Source organism: Caretta caretta, chromosome 19 (assembly GCF_965140235.1).
Source record: "Caretta caretta isolate rCarCar2 chromosome 19, rCarCar1.hap1, whole genome shotgun sequence".
NCBI lineage: Eukaryota > Metazoa > Chordata > Testudines > Cheloniidae > Caretta > Caretta caretta.
Genome location: NC_134224.1, coordinates 8,870,891 through 8,885,441, shown reverse-complemented (window position 1 = coordinate 8,885,441; position 14,551 = coordinate 8,870,891). Strand labels below are relative to the sequence as shown.

The 14,551-nt window shown below is 45.1% G+C and overlaps 1 protein-coding gene across 5 annotated transcripts in view; it reads left to right on the top strand.

The window, feature by feature from the left end:
- RUNX3 (RUNX family transcription factor 3) overlaps nt 1-14,551 on the top strand; it is a 117,883-nt gene that overhangs the window by 49,962 nt on the left and 53,370 nt on the right. For 3 of the 5 annotated variants that reach the window (XM_075121253.1, XM_075121250.1, XM_075121252.1), the window contains exons 3-4: nt 5,481-5,725; nt 8,296-8,452. In XM_075121253.1, coding sequence (XP_074977354.1) covers nt 5,481-5,725; nt 8,296-8,452 — 402 coding nt within the window. Of the gene's footprint in view, nt 1-4,484; nt 5,726-8,295; nt 8,453-14,551 lie in introns of those variants that run through there. The other 2 variants (XM_075121254.1, XM_075121251.1) reach the window with 1 other exon arrangement.

Sequence of the window (14,551 nt, the reverse complement as noted above, 5' to 3'; positions counted from 1 at the left end):
TTTCGTCCTCCCCTCCCACTTTCACTTTCAGTCCTTCTCAAAACACCCCTGGCATGTACTGGGTTTAGCACCGTTTAGCACCGTGGCTCCTGCAGAGATAAAAAGTGAGCAACCGTCTGCCCCAAAGGCGGCTGGAGGGGTAGATCGCAAAGAATATTTGCTCCCCAAGCAGAAAGGGGGTCGGGATTGCAATTTGGGTGGGAAATATTTTGGTGAAAGCCTCCGTTAGCCGGGATAAAGCGGTGGAGCAACCGAGAAATGCTGGAAAAACCGGGATCACTGGAAAAATTGCTCCCTGCAACTGACTATCTGCGTTGTTTGCCATTTGGGGATGTTGTATGTAAGAGCAGTCTGCCCTGTTTTGTATGCAGTGCAGTCTGGCGAACTCTCTGTGTGTCTACACACACACACCATATTGTGTATGGATTACAGAGAGAGAAAACCAGCATTTATCTCTGGCTTCTCCATTCAGGTGCTTTAAACCCCTGGTGAAATTCTCTTGAGCTGCAAGTGTATAGAAAAAATTACACCCGAGAGTCTGGGGTAGCTTATCTTTTTTTATTATTTTATTTTAGGCGTGAAGTTAAAGTGCAGCCAAACTTTTGAGCTGTTGAATTCGGGAATGCCCTGGGGCTGGCATTGGGAAAGTTTAGCTGTGAGATTCGGCGTAGTCAATCCCCTGGCAACTTTTATTTGCTCAGATTAGCAGATCAGAGCCGGTCACAATCCGTGAAAATATCCGCGATCGTTTGTGATTCACGCCACTTTAGATCTGGATCCTTCGAATCCGTTTCCACTGACAGGTCGTTCCCAGGTTGTACCGGCCATTTTAACCCGCTTCCTTTTGACACGAGGAGTTTAAAAGTAGCAGAGTTCGATCATTGGGAAAAGATGGAAATGTTAGACATTTATTTTTTGCTTGAGTCTCTAAAAACCAGGTGCTCCAAAGAACCCGGCTTCTATTTAGGCAGCTAAATAAACCAGTCAAAGATTGTCCCCTGGCAGCTGCGGAGTGAGATTTTGACAATCTGGCAACTTCTGTGAGGTCAAACCTGGCCTGATCAAAAAATTCCTGTTAAGAAAGCAGCTCAGCTCTCTGTAAAGAGACCCCCATCTCCTTCTCATCACATTACCCAGGAATAAATCGGGGGGGGGGGAGGGGTAAATGTATCTAGTTTAACTTAAAAACAAAAACAAACAAACAAAAAACCCAGGCAAATCGAGTTTACATGTCAAAATAAATTCTGAAACCCTAGGAATGTTCCTGGATTTCCCCTCCCGTGAGAGCCTGTAACACGAAGTTCCCCTTTGGGAAGTCGATGGAAGCTTTCAACCGGCAGATGCTTCCCTTGAGGTGAAAGGGAGACTCCTCAGTATCTCCTCAATGGGGAGAAAGGGGTCGGTAACAGACGTACCTTTCCCGGGCCGCCCCGCCGGATCTTTGGGGAGCACGTTGCTTTTAAAGCCCGGCGTCTGAACAAAGCTGGCTGGGTACAATGGGAACCCCCTGGCTGCGGAATGTAACAATCACCCTGTGGTTATTTTGACGGGTCTAATCGAGGGAGCCAGGTTGGGGGGGGGGAGGGATTGTTGGGGAGACGTGAAGGTGCATGTGTGGGTGGTGGGGGGGGGGCAAACGGGGTGCTCTGATTCTGCTCAAGATAGAAACCGGAGCAGCCCCAAGCCGGCAAAGCAGCTCCCAGCTGTCCGGGTCCCTTTTCTCTTTGCACCGATCGCACCAAAGGGCCGCTCAGAGACGTGGCTAAAGCGCCAACTAGCGGCTGAGTCACATCACTTCACTTCCTCGGCCGTTCAGCTTGGGTGTGGCTAAGCCGTCCCTCCAGGTTTTCCAACGCGCAAGCGTGGGGGGGGGGGTGACAACCCCCCCCCCAACATCTGTGAGCCCCCACCCCCACCCAAAACACGCCCTTTAAGTGGAGCCATGGAGGAACTTGGCTTCGTTTGAAGATACCCCTTCTAAAAAAATCTTTCCAAGAGATAGAGCAATTGGGTCCCATCTATCCGCGCCCTGCTGCCAGGGCTGTATTCTTCCCTGTTTTCAAACCTCTCCCCAGTTACTGTGTGTAAGTATAACCAGACATTGGTGCTTTCCGTGGAACATGGCTATGTCGATCTCTTTTGTTGTGGAAAAGAATAGGAATGATTCTACGGACCTCAGACTTTCACCTAAAAAGGGAAGGATTGCAGCATTGTTAAGAGTTTATTAGACACACACACATACATTAAAATCACAGCTGTGAGATAAATAGAAATCTGTTATTCTGGATTTCTCCCTTTGTGATTTCATCCAGCCGTCCGCCCTGTTCCTTCCCCTCTCCCCCGTCCTCCCCCCTCCCCCATTATTTTCCATTATTGTGTTTCAAGACGGTCTAAGTTTGAGGTTTCTTTTCATTTAATTTTCATTACGGAGGAGTCTAAACACACACACACGCACAGAAAAGCAACTTTCATCATAAGCATGTTTGGATCCGTTTTAATACATCACCAAACCATTCACAGATATTTGGTTATTGAAAAATCATAAATCGGCTTGGAAAGCACAAGGGGAAAAAACGTTAAGCTTAGTGAAATTGACATGGGTTTCTTCTGTTTAACAAACATTGCAATGCTGGCTCCTTCGTCAATTTCCTAGATTAGAATTCTGTAGGAAAGGATCAAAGTAAACAACCCTATAAAATGATATTGCTAAAAAGTTCCAGGGAACAGATAGAAACTGGAGGGATTTGGAAGACAAAAGCCCCTAATCGAGTTCAATGTGCCGCAACCTCAACCTTCTTTCAGGATCTACGACCTCAAAAGTGTCTCATAACCTGTGTTTATTTATTATGGGGTTTTTTTTTTTTACATAGTCCAACGAACGATTTACCCAGCCCAGAATCTAAACAGTTTCTGATCTGGTGTAGACTGAATGGCTTGCTATACAGAACATGCCATGTCCCATAAAGGAATTTGTAAAACCGACCAGCGAAGCTGTTGAAGTAAAGCAATCGATCCACCTCCCTGGACATGATGGTGCAGAAAAATAACTTCCTTTTAGAAATAAGTCAGCAGTTAAACTGTGTGCGACGGTGCCTCCATTTCCATTAGACCCGTTGGTAATATTTGTGTTAAAAATGTGACAAAAACACTCTTTGATTTTATAGACCATTCTGCGGTGCATTTCGTTGTATCGGTTTTTATATTTTATTAGAAAGACGACTCATCTGTAAAACAAAATTGTATGCAAACATGAAACAAAAACTACAAACGATCAATTAATTCTCCATTTTATTCTTGCAGAATCAGTATCACTTTGCCCCCTACAGATTTTCTTGTTAAAATTCCATTTTGAAAACACGTGTTTCCCTGGTTTTAAATCCAAACAAACGCTTTGGGAAGGATCATGACTGGTTTAAGAGTTGCTAAAATAGACATTTAAAAAAAAAAGGATAATAGTAAACAGGACTTTGTTCTGAAACGATCGGCATTTCTATCTGTGCCTCTGTCGATTTCATTTTGGGAAAGTAAGACGGCGGAGGCAGCATGTTAATAAAATGAAAGCCCCCCAACTCCTGTGCACACTGTATTCTTAGGGTCAGGTGTCAATTTCCCTCTGAAAATACATTACACAGTGGCTAAAGCTATCCGACTTGTTGCAGGTATTAGACTAATCATGAGGGCTGTCGATTGGGATCTTTTGATACACAGCGGTTAGTTGATAAGTAGTAACTAATCCCTAGATCTCCCCCCCCCCCTTCTGAGGCTGGACCATTTTAAAAACTCCTAGCAAATCTGTCAGCCTCCCTGCCACCTCGCTAGCGCTTTGCGAAGGTACATGGGATGGCATCGCTCTGCGGTGTCTTGGCGAGGTCGGTTCTTATTTTGACCATTTATTTTTGGAATTGCTGGACCCTTTCCGAGGCGGCAGGGCTGCGTCTCGGCTTCAGACACGTCGAGCTGGTGGGGGCCGCCATTTAGCTGCCTGGAAGCCGCGTATTCAGGCGGACATCTAGAAGAACTCTCAGGTTAAGAGCCATGTGTCTCTGCAGCGTGTGAAAGTTTGGGGAGAATCAGGGACAACTGCCGCCTGTGGCGTCCTTGTTGGCTCTTTCGCACTGTGCTGCGTCCCGCAATAGGTGAGGCCGCAAAGCAACGTTTTAATTGGCTCCAGCCACTTAATGAAGCCCCGCTGAATGGAGCGCTCTGTCTGTGCGTGTTTTTAATATGCCACCGGTCCGCTAGGTGCGTCCTCCTCCCAGTCTGGGGTTTGGGGGCGGGGCTTCCCGCTGAGATCCCGCCTCCCTCTCCTCCTGGCTCCGCCCCCTCCTCCCCTTGCTTCTATCGCTTTCCCAGGCAACGTGTGCAAATGGGGGGGGGGGGTCCCCAGTCCGTCCTGGTCCTCTCCATTGGCGCTCCTCCCCGTCAGTCAGCGCACAGCTCCGCCCCATGCCTGCTTTGAGTAAATAGGGTATCTCAGAGCCTGCTGCGGACACTTTGGGTTGGTGTCAGAGCTCCGCAGGGCTCTCTGGTGACAGGGGGCCGCGTCTGCCATTCCAAACCACCACCACCACCTGGGAGCCACAGAAGTGGGGGTGGGGGAGCCAAGCTTTGGGGGTCCGGGCACTGGTCAGGATTGGCGCCCCGCAGCCGGCGAGGACTGTGTTGGGAACGGGCAGGAGAGGACGTCGGCGCTGTCGCTGGGACCCGCTTGGCATCCCCTCCTGCGCGGGGCCGGGGGGGGCTGGCGGGGGCGCGTCTCCTCCCAGACTGGGTGGCCGGGCCCCCGGGTGTCAACTCGCGCAGCTCCGCGGGCAGGAGTTTGGCTGGAGGACAGGCCCCGCCAGCGCACCCCGCTTGGCAAAGCGGCTTCAGCACCAGAGAGGAAGGAAACCTCCCGGGACCCAGCGTGGGCTCCGGCCAGCTGCACGGAGACCTGCCCCCTGCCAAGGGACCCGGGCGCGCCCAGGCTCTGTGTGTGTCCCGAATCGCCCCGAGCCGGCAAAGAGGGGGACTCGCTGCCTGACTCCAGGGCCGGCTGCTGCGGGCAGGGAGGGAGGAGAGAGCCCAGGAGCTCGCCACCCGAGCCCTGCCTCCACGCGACGCCAGCCCGGGGCAGCGCTCTCCGGGGAGAGGCCAAGTGACTGGGGACGGCGCCGGAGCCCACGGGTGACCCTCAGGATCTGGGGTCCCCCTTCGCCCCAGCTGTGACTCGACCTTGTCCCCCGGCTCCTTTGGTCTGCGGGTCCCAGCCCCCGGCCGCGGCGGAGGCGCGTTTCCTGAGCGCAGGTCACACCCCGGCTCCCTGGGCCGCTGCTTCTTTCCCTGCTCTCTGTACAGCGCTGCCCCGAGAAGCTGCATCGGACCCGGCCGGCCCCTGGCTTGGAGAGGGGCAGCTCCGCGCTCCGGGCGCCTCTCCGCAGCTCCGCGCCCCTCGCTCGCCGGCTCTCTAACGCCCGCTGTTGTGATGCGTATTCCCGTAGACCCCAGCACCAGCAGGCGCTTCACACCTCCCTCCACGGCCTTCCCCTGCGGTAAGATGGGCGAGAACAGCGGGGCGCTGAGCGCGCCGGCGCCGGGCTCCCGAAGTCGGCCCGAGGTGCGCTCGGTGGTGGACGTGCTGGCGGACCACGCGGGCGAGCTGGTGCGGACAGACAGCCCCAACTTCTTGTGCTCGGTGCTGCCTTCACACTGGCGATGCAACAAGACCCTGCCGGTGGCCTTCAAGGTAAGCCAAGGGGCTGGGCGGGGGGGGGATGTTTCCAGACCAGCCAGATGTGGCTTCTTCCAAAGGGATGAGCTAAAACCCTGTCTGATCCCCCTGTGCAACGGCTGGGGACGGGAGGAGAAGGATGAGAGGCTTTTTTTAGTGGGGAGGATATGTGGGGAGAAACTCACCCACGAAAATAAACCTTAATATTGACACCCCAGCTCACCCCCCCCCGTTTCATTTTAAATCAGTTCTGCCTTCACTTTCAGTGCGCGTATTTATTTTTAATCAAGCTTTTGCTTTGCCCTGCGGTTATAACATCTCCGATATAACATAGGGTTAGGAGCTCTCAGGGAACTTTGAAGTTTAATGAGAGTAGAGGCTAATTACCTAAGTGGCAGGGGGAAGATCTGCTCTGAAATAATAAAGGGAAGAAGTGAACTGCAGAGACAACTGGGCTACATTAAAGAGCAGCTTCTTTCCTTTCCATGTTGCTTCCTCGTTGCTTTTGTCCCGGTTGTAATGAACTCAGTCAGTTAGGTCCTGTGGGATATTTAAACATTAAAAATCGACCGGGTTTCTGTGTCTGGAGGTATAGACTGAACGGAGGAAAAACTATCCGAGGAAGAAAGATCGCAAAAATAAGTGACAGTCACCTTACACAGATCCAGGCGAGCTTTCCCCACGGATCCAAACTAAGAAGCCACACAAGTCTGACAACGGAAAAAAAATATTTTCCCTTATTCTGGATTCATGATCAGGCCAAACAATAAAGGCGAACATAAATCGTTCGTGGTCAACTTGAACGCGAATCCTTTAGGGATTTATGGAGTTTCTCTTCGGTTTCTTAGGAAGAATGGGTGTTAAACTGTAGACACGGGAAAAAACAAACAAACCAGGAACTGAAGGCTGGAATTAATAAAGAAGGACGAAAGTCTTGCAGAGCTAGCTAAGGAAAGGCGACAGAGGAAAGTTTCTTTATGGGGGACACATCTGTAAAATTTTTGGCTATGCACACTATACAGAATGTATTGCAAAAAGTAACTCTGTGTGTGTGTTAGGGAGGTGTGACTAGAAAATGTATCTGATCTGAACGTATGGGGAAGGGAGTTAATATAAAAATGATATAAAGAAACTGAAAACCAAACCCAGCACATTCAGAGCGGTGTTGCTGTGTTTCGGGGGCGGAGGGAAGTGATGAATGCTATTTTAAAACTCGAGTTTAATTTCTTTTGCTCAAATGATAGATCTGCAAGAAAGCAGACTGAGCAAGACCAGGAGATAAACCTAAAGGGGCTTGACGCCATTGGTGCAGATGATCTTTTAAGAGCACAAACGTTGAGCAAATAAGCCCGGGGAAAGGATCAAAGTAAGAAGATACATTTCAGCGATAGGAGTGTAAATATAACTTTTGAATGTTGTCTCCCCTCTCAAACCAAGAAAAGGCTGACAACGAAAACAAAAATCCCTGCTTAAAAAAAACCCGATGGTCTTAAATAGTAGGGAGATCTCTCACTACAGAAGATCTTAAAGGACAAATCTGGAAAGTCGATGGGGAAATACGAGTTCCTTTATTTCTGAGAGTCTCCGTTTGCCAAAATTCTAAAGCTTAAGAGCTTAATCAAAGGAGAACCCTGGTAGGTTTCGATCCAAAGTGATTAGAGGGAAACTGTCTCTGCAGAATAGCAAAAGTGAGCCCTCTTCGCTTGAGGCTTTCAGGATGTTGCAGCCCCTACATTCAATGGCTTTTAAAATATTCTTCAGCTCCAGCGGTTGATTTGACCCCTTTTACAAACAGGTATTTATATAAACTAGCGTGGGGGCAGGAAGACTCCCTTTAGCAATTATTTGGAAACGAATACAGGCCCGGCTGTATGTCGTAGGACTGAGGAGGATAGTTTGTGTTGGCTTCCGTAGCTGTTTAGAATAACAGCTGCACCTGGCCCTTTTAAAGAATGAAATCTTGACAATATTTGCAATGATTCTGTGGAATTTTCTGCTACAGCTGCGTGTGTTGTGGCGTGTATAATCGGGAGCTTAGCTTCTGAAGTGGAAGTTAAAGATGAAATCCTAGAGTCTGTAACTGCGTGACATACCATGAAATTCTTGAGGTGTAATTCTCTTCTATTCTCGGGTAATGCTATTAGCGACCAGTGCAGGTGGATTATATAGAGATCGATCTCTTACGAGAGAAATCCTACCATTTTTACATAGGCAAAATTTTCACTGAAAATTGTTCGCATTTTAACAATATTTCGACTTTGACTTTAAAAAAAAACAACAACCCAGGGATTTCAAAATATACAAATATGCCAATTAAGAAAACAGGGGGATCATTCAGCTATCAGGACATAATTTGCCAGATTTATTTGGAACTAGAATTTGGAAAGGAACTAGAATTCTTTTGAATTTTCTTAAAGAAATATTTTTCAGTTTAAATTTTTTTTAAAAAAAATCAATACTTTTTTCTACTCAGAATGACAATTCCTCATGTCTGGTTGCAGAATGATGAGCCTGCTTTGATCAGCTTAATAATAATATTACGAATAACGAATAGTATAAAATAACCTTGTTGCACTGATCCCTAGGTGGTAGCCCTTGGAGATGTACCTGATGGGACTGTAGTAACGGTCATGGCTGGAAACGATGAGAATTATTCTGCAGAGCTCAGAAATGCCTCCGCAGTCATGAAAAATCAAGTGGCAAGGTTTAATGACCTGAGATTTGTTGGGCGAAGTGGCAGAGGTAGGTAACTGTCACCGACGTAACTGTACGGTGCTTTGATTTTAAAGCAACTGCAAATCAGCGTGGAGATGTCTTTGTAGAAGTGGAATGGCCTCCTAAAGCGTGGGGAGGAGGGGAAATGATTGATAACTATGTGTAATTTCATGAGAGGCACCACAATTGCCAGCTTTTGAAATGAGTGATGCGGGACTTGATCATGCTTCCGATGAAGTCAATGGAGGTTTTGCCACTGCTTTCAATGGAATCAGAGTTGGGCCCATTCAATTATTATTAGGGTCAGTAAATGCTGGATTCCACTGGTTTGCATTACAGCTATTCTTTTGGGCTTTACCTACATTTATGCACAAACGTCATAAGTGAAGAGGGAAAATAATCTATTTTTAACATACAAAGGTGTGGATTATTGTAACCTAAATCTGCTCTCTTTTGTCTCTCACTCTTTCACACTAAAATTGCACAAAAAGACATGTATCCATTTTTACAGACTGCAGACCTGATGCAAAGCCCATTAAAATCTATGAAAAGATCCCCATTGGATTAATCCCTAAATGGATAGCAGCATAAAGGTCCAAATGTCTCTTCAGTACCACTTTAAACAGTCACTTATACTACATCTGTTCAGGATTTATAAGAAGGGAAGTAAATATTTTCAGTGACTGGACATCGTCAGCACAAGCTTATAACTATTACTAGCGTTTGTAGATGGAGAGATTGAAGTGTGACTAATACTATTCCCCTACCCGACCCTCACCCCTCAGAGAAAAAGAAGTTATGAGTAAAATATATCATTGACTATTATAATCCATTTACGGTCTTTCCAGGTTAAATGCTACACTTATTAGGAGACGAGTTAAACAAAAAAAGATTTGAAACTCTTTTGTGAGAAGAAATTCCAGAGTGAAGTATATACCTTGACATAGTGTCATATTCTAAAGGTGTGAGACTAAACTAATTTGTTAAATTGAATAGTTATAGGACATTAAAGCAAGACAAGTTCAAATTAGAAATAAGGCACAACTTTTTAACTGGGAGGGTGATTTACCATTGGAACAAACTACGAAGGGAAGTCTTCAGAGCAAGACTGCATAGAAGATATACTTTAGTCCAGCATGTTATTGGTCTTAATGCAGGACTAATGGGATATTCTATGGCCTGTGATATACAAAAGGTGAAGCTAGATGATCTAATGATCCCTTCTGGTCTTAAAAAGCTATGACACGATAATTTAACCTTAAACGAATCATAATGCAGCAGACGTACAAGCCAACTTTTCAAAACAACCATCAAAGAAATGACATTGTGCTATATCACTATCTACAGTTCTACTGTGAATCCCCTTATCTATACTGCAGGCCAGACAACTTTTGAAGGCAAGTATTATATCCCTTACCGTCATGCATTATTCATTACAGCCATATTTGACATCGAATTTTAAAATTTCATCATTGCAGATTTAAGCAGTTCGTTCGTCTCAAAAAGTTAAACCCAATATTTTAGTGGCAGTGTTTTCTCTAACTTTTCAAATGAATACATACAAATGTCAAAGATAGTTTGACTTCTTGGCATTAATTAAAACCAGTGATGTTAAAAATTATTTGCATGTAATAATTGTTTACTTGTTACTCTTTATGAAACCTGAATAGTTTACATTCTTTCAGACATTTCCGTTTTCCTGTTGGCTCCTTTTCCAAGTTGCAGATTTTCTTTAAAACTCTCCACTTAACTGGTTGCAGGTTGATGGATGGAAAATGTTTTTCTTTTATGAAAACAGCTTTCATTTCTGTAGTCAATTATTCTCTGAGGCACTCTCTTTTTTCCATCTTTCTTGCACAAATTTCCAACCCAAATGAGTAAATGGTGGATTCTCTGTAACTTGAAGTTTTTAAAATAAAGGTTTGAGGACTTCAGTAGCTCAGCCAGAGGTTAGGGGCCTATTACAGGAGCGAGTGGGTGAGGTTCTGTGGCCTGGGATGTGCATGAGGTCAGACTGGAGGATCCTTCTTGCCCTACGAATCTAACCCAATCTCAGCATGACTCTTGAATTCATTATGAACTTTCCTCCCCTGGGTCCCCATGTTCATGCTTGGAAACATCAGGAGTTCACTGTCTCTTGAAAGCACTTAGGTGTACAGTCTGTCTCCCAAATCATGGACGTGATCAAAGCCCATGAAAATCAGTGGAAAGACACCCATTGGCTTCAATGGACTTTGGATCAGGCCCCATGTGCACTTACGACTTAGGCCTATGTCAAGACTGGACCCTAACATGTTCATCTTGTGCTGAATAATGGGGACAATCCTGCTTTCCTTGAGCAGCAAGGAAGTCAATAGGAGTTTGGGGGGCAAGAATGCACAACCTGGGCCCAATGGTCCAAATTCTTCTCTCTTCGATCTAAAATAACTCAGCTGAGCTCAATGGAGTTACTTGGAATCTGCACTGGATGGTGTGTCTGTTTTCTAATTTATCTATACATCACTTATCTGTAGGTATGTGAAAGTACCTACGTACATGCTTAACTTTAAACATGCGGCTAAAATTGAGCACCATGCTTAAGCGCTTTCCTGAATAGCGAGGCTGAAAGCAGAATTTGGCCAAATATCTTTTTTAAAAAATTAGTGATAGAAATGATTTCCGTCAGGTTTCTGCTTTCTCTGTCACACATTGCTTCCTCCTGTTTGAGCTTTTAAATCTCTAAGAGGGCCAGATTCTGCACTTGTCTACACCAACAGAAATTTGGAATGTTGTACACGAGCCGAATTTGGGCCTCTGATTCATATATATTTCCATATCAGCTATATATAGATGCATAAATTGTATGTGTAAAACCTGATTAGAATCTACTCCAAGATCTCATCATACTAGATTCTGGTATATTATTATTGTTATTAAGGTAACACTGATAGGCACCAACTGAGATTGGTGCCCCATTATTCCATGAGCTGCACAAACACATAGCAAGAAAAAGTCCCTGCCCCAAAGAGTTTACAATCATAGACGAGACAAAGAGTGGGGGGGAGAAGAAAAAATATTTTTAGCCCCATTTTACAGATGGAGAACAGAGGTACAGGGAGATTGAATGACTTGCACAAAGATCCATTGAACATTATCTTGCTCTGGGAGCGGCCCCATTGAAATCAGTAGAACTCCTTATGGAGTAAGGTACTATTCAATGTGAGTAAGAGCGTTTGGAATCTGGCCCATAATTAGCAATTTGCCCAAAGTAGGAAGCTTGGGACTTGAACTGAGGCCTTCTTATGCAGTCAGACTGCCTAGAATGATTGATGTGCATAGTGGTGTGTTTGGGGAGGGAGATGGGTTGAAATTACTCAAGTTGTACTTGTTCTAGTCTGTCACCAAAGAAGGATGGCAATGAGTAAATTGATGCTGAGTAATAATAATAATAATAATTTGCACTGTATAATGCAATTAATCTGAGGATTGCTACTGTGCTTTAGAAACACTAAGCATCACATATTGTTATAAGAAGAATACAGGTTGCTCCCACTGAAGACAATGCCCCCAGTGAGGGAGGAAAGTGTTATTATGAACCCTGTGTTACAGAGGGTGAAACTGAAATTCAGAGAAGTCAAGTAATTTGCGTAAAATAGGCAGAGCAGGGAATAGAACCCAGGGTTTAAATCTCCTAAATGTCCAGGCTATGCATTAGACCAGACTGATAATCTGAACGTTATTGTTCATGTATTTGTGCTAAGCTTTGTAACAAATAATATACTGGAAGACTTTTTCCTCCTGTTCTGTTTGCGAATTGCACGCAAACAGACAGAAATTGTCTCTAATCATATTGCCTATATTTGAACTTGCTCCATGAATAAATTCTGCTAATAATTCCTGATCTATAAATTGTTTCACTGAGAGTATTTTGCTATGGGATGTTCTCACTGTGTTGGCTAGTTCTGATTGGATGTAAAGGTCACGTCACGTTATTTGTGTTTCCTAGCCTGCATAAATAGAACTCTTAAACATAGGATGTGAGCGCAAATACTTTGCATTTGATACTGAAATTTACTTTGGGGAAAATTCACCTCTATGCAGAAAGCCAGTACAAGGTATTTGCTCCATTTAAGTCCTAATCTGAGTTCTTAAACTCTGTGCTGGCTCTCTGCATCAAGGTGAATGTCACCCTTTACATGAATATTCTCTAGTATCCACTTAAAATTAGCCATTTTCCATTATCCTGCAAGGAAATATTTTCAGTAGAACAGATGTTGGAACGTTAACCCACGGGGAGAGACTCCGTTTTTTTAAATTTCTATTTGATTTTAGATGAATAAATCATTTAATTTGTCACTGGTGTCTGGGGTGCATAAAGTTTTTGGATAGGGCATCCCTTTAAAATTATTGTAGACATCTAAAAAATGATATTGGAATGATTTTTTTTCTGTACAGTGTTTGCTCAGCTATAGTTCATGACAACCAGTGAAAAAGTGAGTGTGTGTGTGTGTGTGTGTGTGTGTGTAATGAATGCACAAGGACCTAAGGGCAGTAAAATGGGATTTGTCCAGACGAGATATATGGTAGCAAAAATGCTTTGTGGCTGGTAGTCAAGGTGAAACAGCTACAAACTCATAACATAAGCAGTCCAGAGAGCTGGCAAGAGTAGTGTCCATTATAAGAATGGTTTTGTTAAATCCTGCATTCAGGCTAGACAGTGAGTCTGGTGATAATATCAATGAGCCAGCACTGGTGCTGAGCATAGTCCAATCCAGAAGGGCAGCTGTGATCTAATGGTTAGGGCGTAGGGCCTGGAATCAGGACTCCTGGTTTTCTCTTCCAAGCTCTGAGAGAATATAGTCTAGCAGTCAGAGAAGGCAGTCGGGAGGCAAGATTCTTGGAGACACATCTTCAGCTGGTGTCAGCTATGGCAGTTCCCACCCGCTGAGGATCTGTCCCTTGGGTTGTATTCTTGGTTGTAGAGAAGAGTATTGTCTAGTGGTTGGAATGATGGGGGAGGAGTTTGGAGACCTCATTTCCATTCCTGGCTCTGCTGTTGTTGAGTCACCCCGTGACCTTGGCCAAGTCATTTAGCTTCTCTGTGTCTCTGTTTCCCCCTCGGTAAAACAAGGATAAAGATAGCGCCCCCCTTGGCAAAGTTCTTTCAGAGCTCTGGATGAAACAAAGTGTGTCTATATCAGTGCAAAATATTGCTACTGCATTATTAACAAAGACACAGATGCTCCTCGGGCCGTTTCACATTGTCCCTATCTAAAAATAAACGCTATTAACTTGGAAAATGTAATTTAACCCCTCATCCCTAAGACTGGTATTTTAAATCATTTTTCTGTCAGCTTGTCTCTTGATCTAGGTCCCTCACCCCAGTACAGCTTAGTGCTGTACAGACAAATAAGCAAATGAGTACGAACCCACAGTCTGAATAAGGCAGATCATCAGAGCCTCAAACCCTCATTGGTCTGCTTTTGGTTTTGCAAAACTGAAAGCAAGGGGATTGGTCTGGATCCTGTTTCCTTTTTATCTTTGCTCCCAAAGTTCGGGGCCGTTCAGATGCAGGGTTCAGCTCTTTCGGCCCCTGTCTCCAGATAATGAGGCGAAGAACGACAACAGAACAAAGAAGGGAGGGAGGGTGGGGAAGAACAGAAAACAAGAGGCAAGAGAGGTCTGCTCAGAGAAGGACGTTCGTGACAGTAAATTCAAAAAGAATCAGGGCTTCATCATGCAAATATTGACTACTGGGTGCAGTGCCAATGAAGTTAATAGAATTACACATGGTAGTAAGTACTACTCTTGGTAGTAAGTGTTTGCACAATCAGGTCTTTACTATCTATCTATCTATCTATCTATCTATCTATCTATCCTTATCATCCAAATGTATGTATCTAGCATTTGAAAAATACTTTGTTTTTATGGGCCCAATTCTGGAACCCTGACTCATGCGGAGAAGTTTGCTCATGCCCTGAGCTCTTTCTGGGACCGGTGGCACGAACAATGGTTGCACAGTCGGGCCCTCGGTGCCCAGCCACTGGGGAGCAGAGAGCTCCAGGTCTGCGAGTAATGATGGGAAGTGAGCTGACAGCACTGGGTTTCGAGGATTGGATGTGCATGGGGAGGAGGAAATGCCCTGGC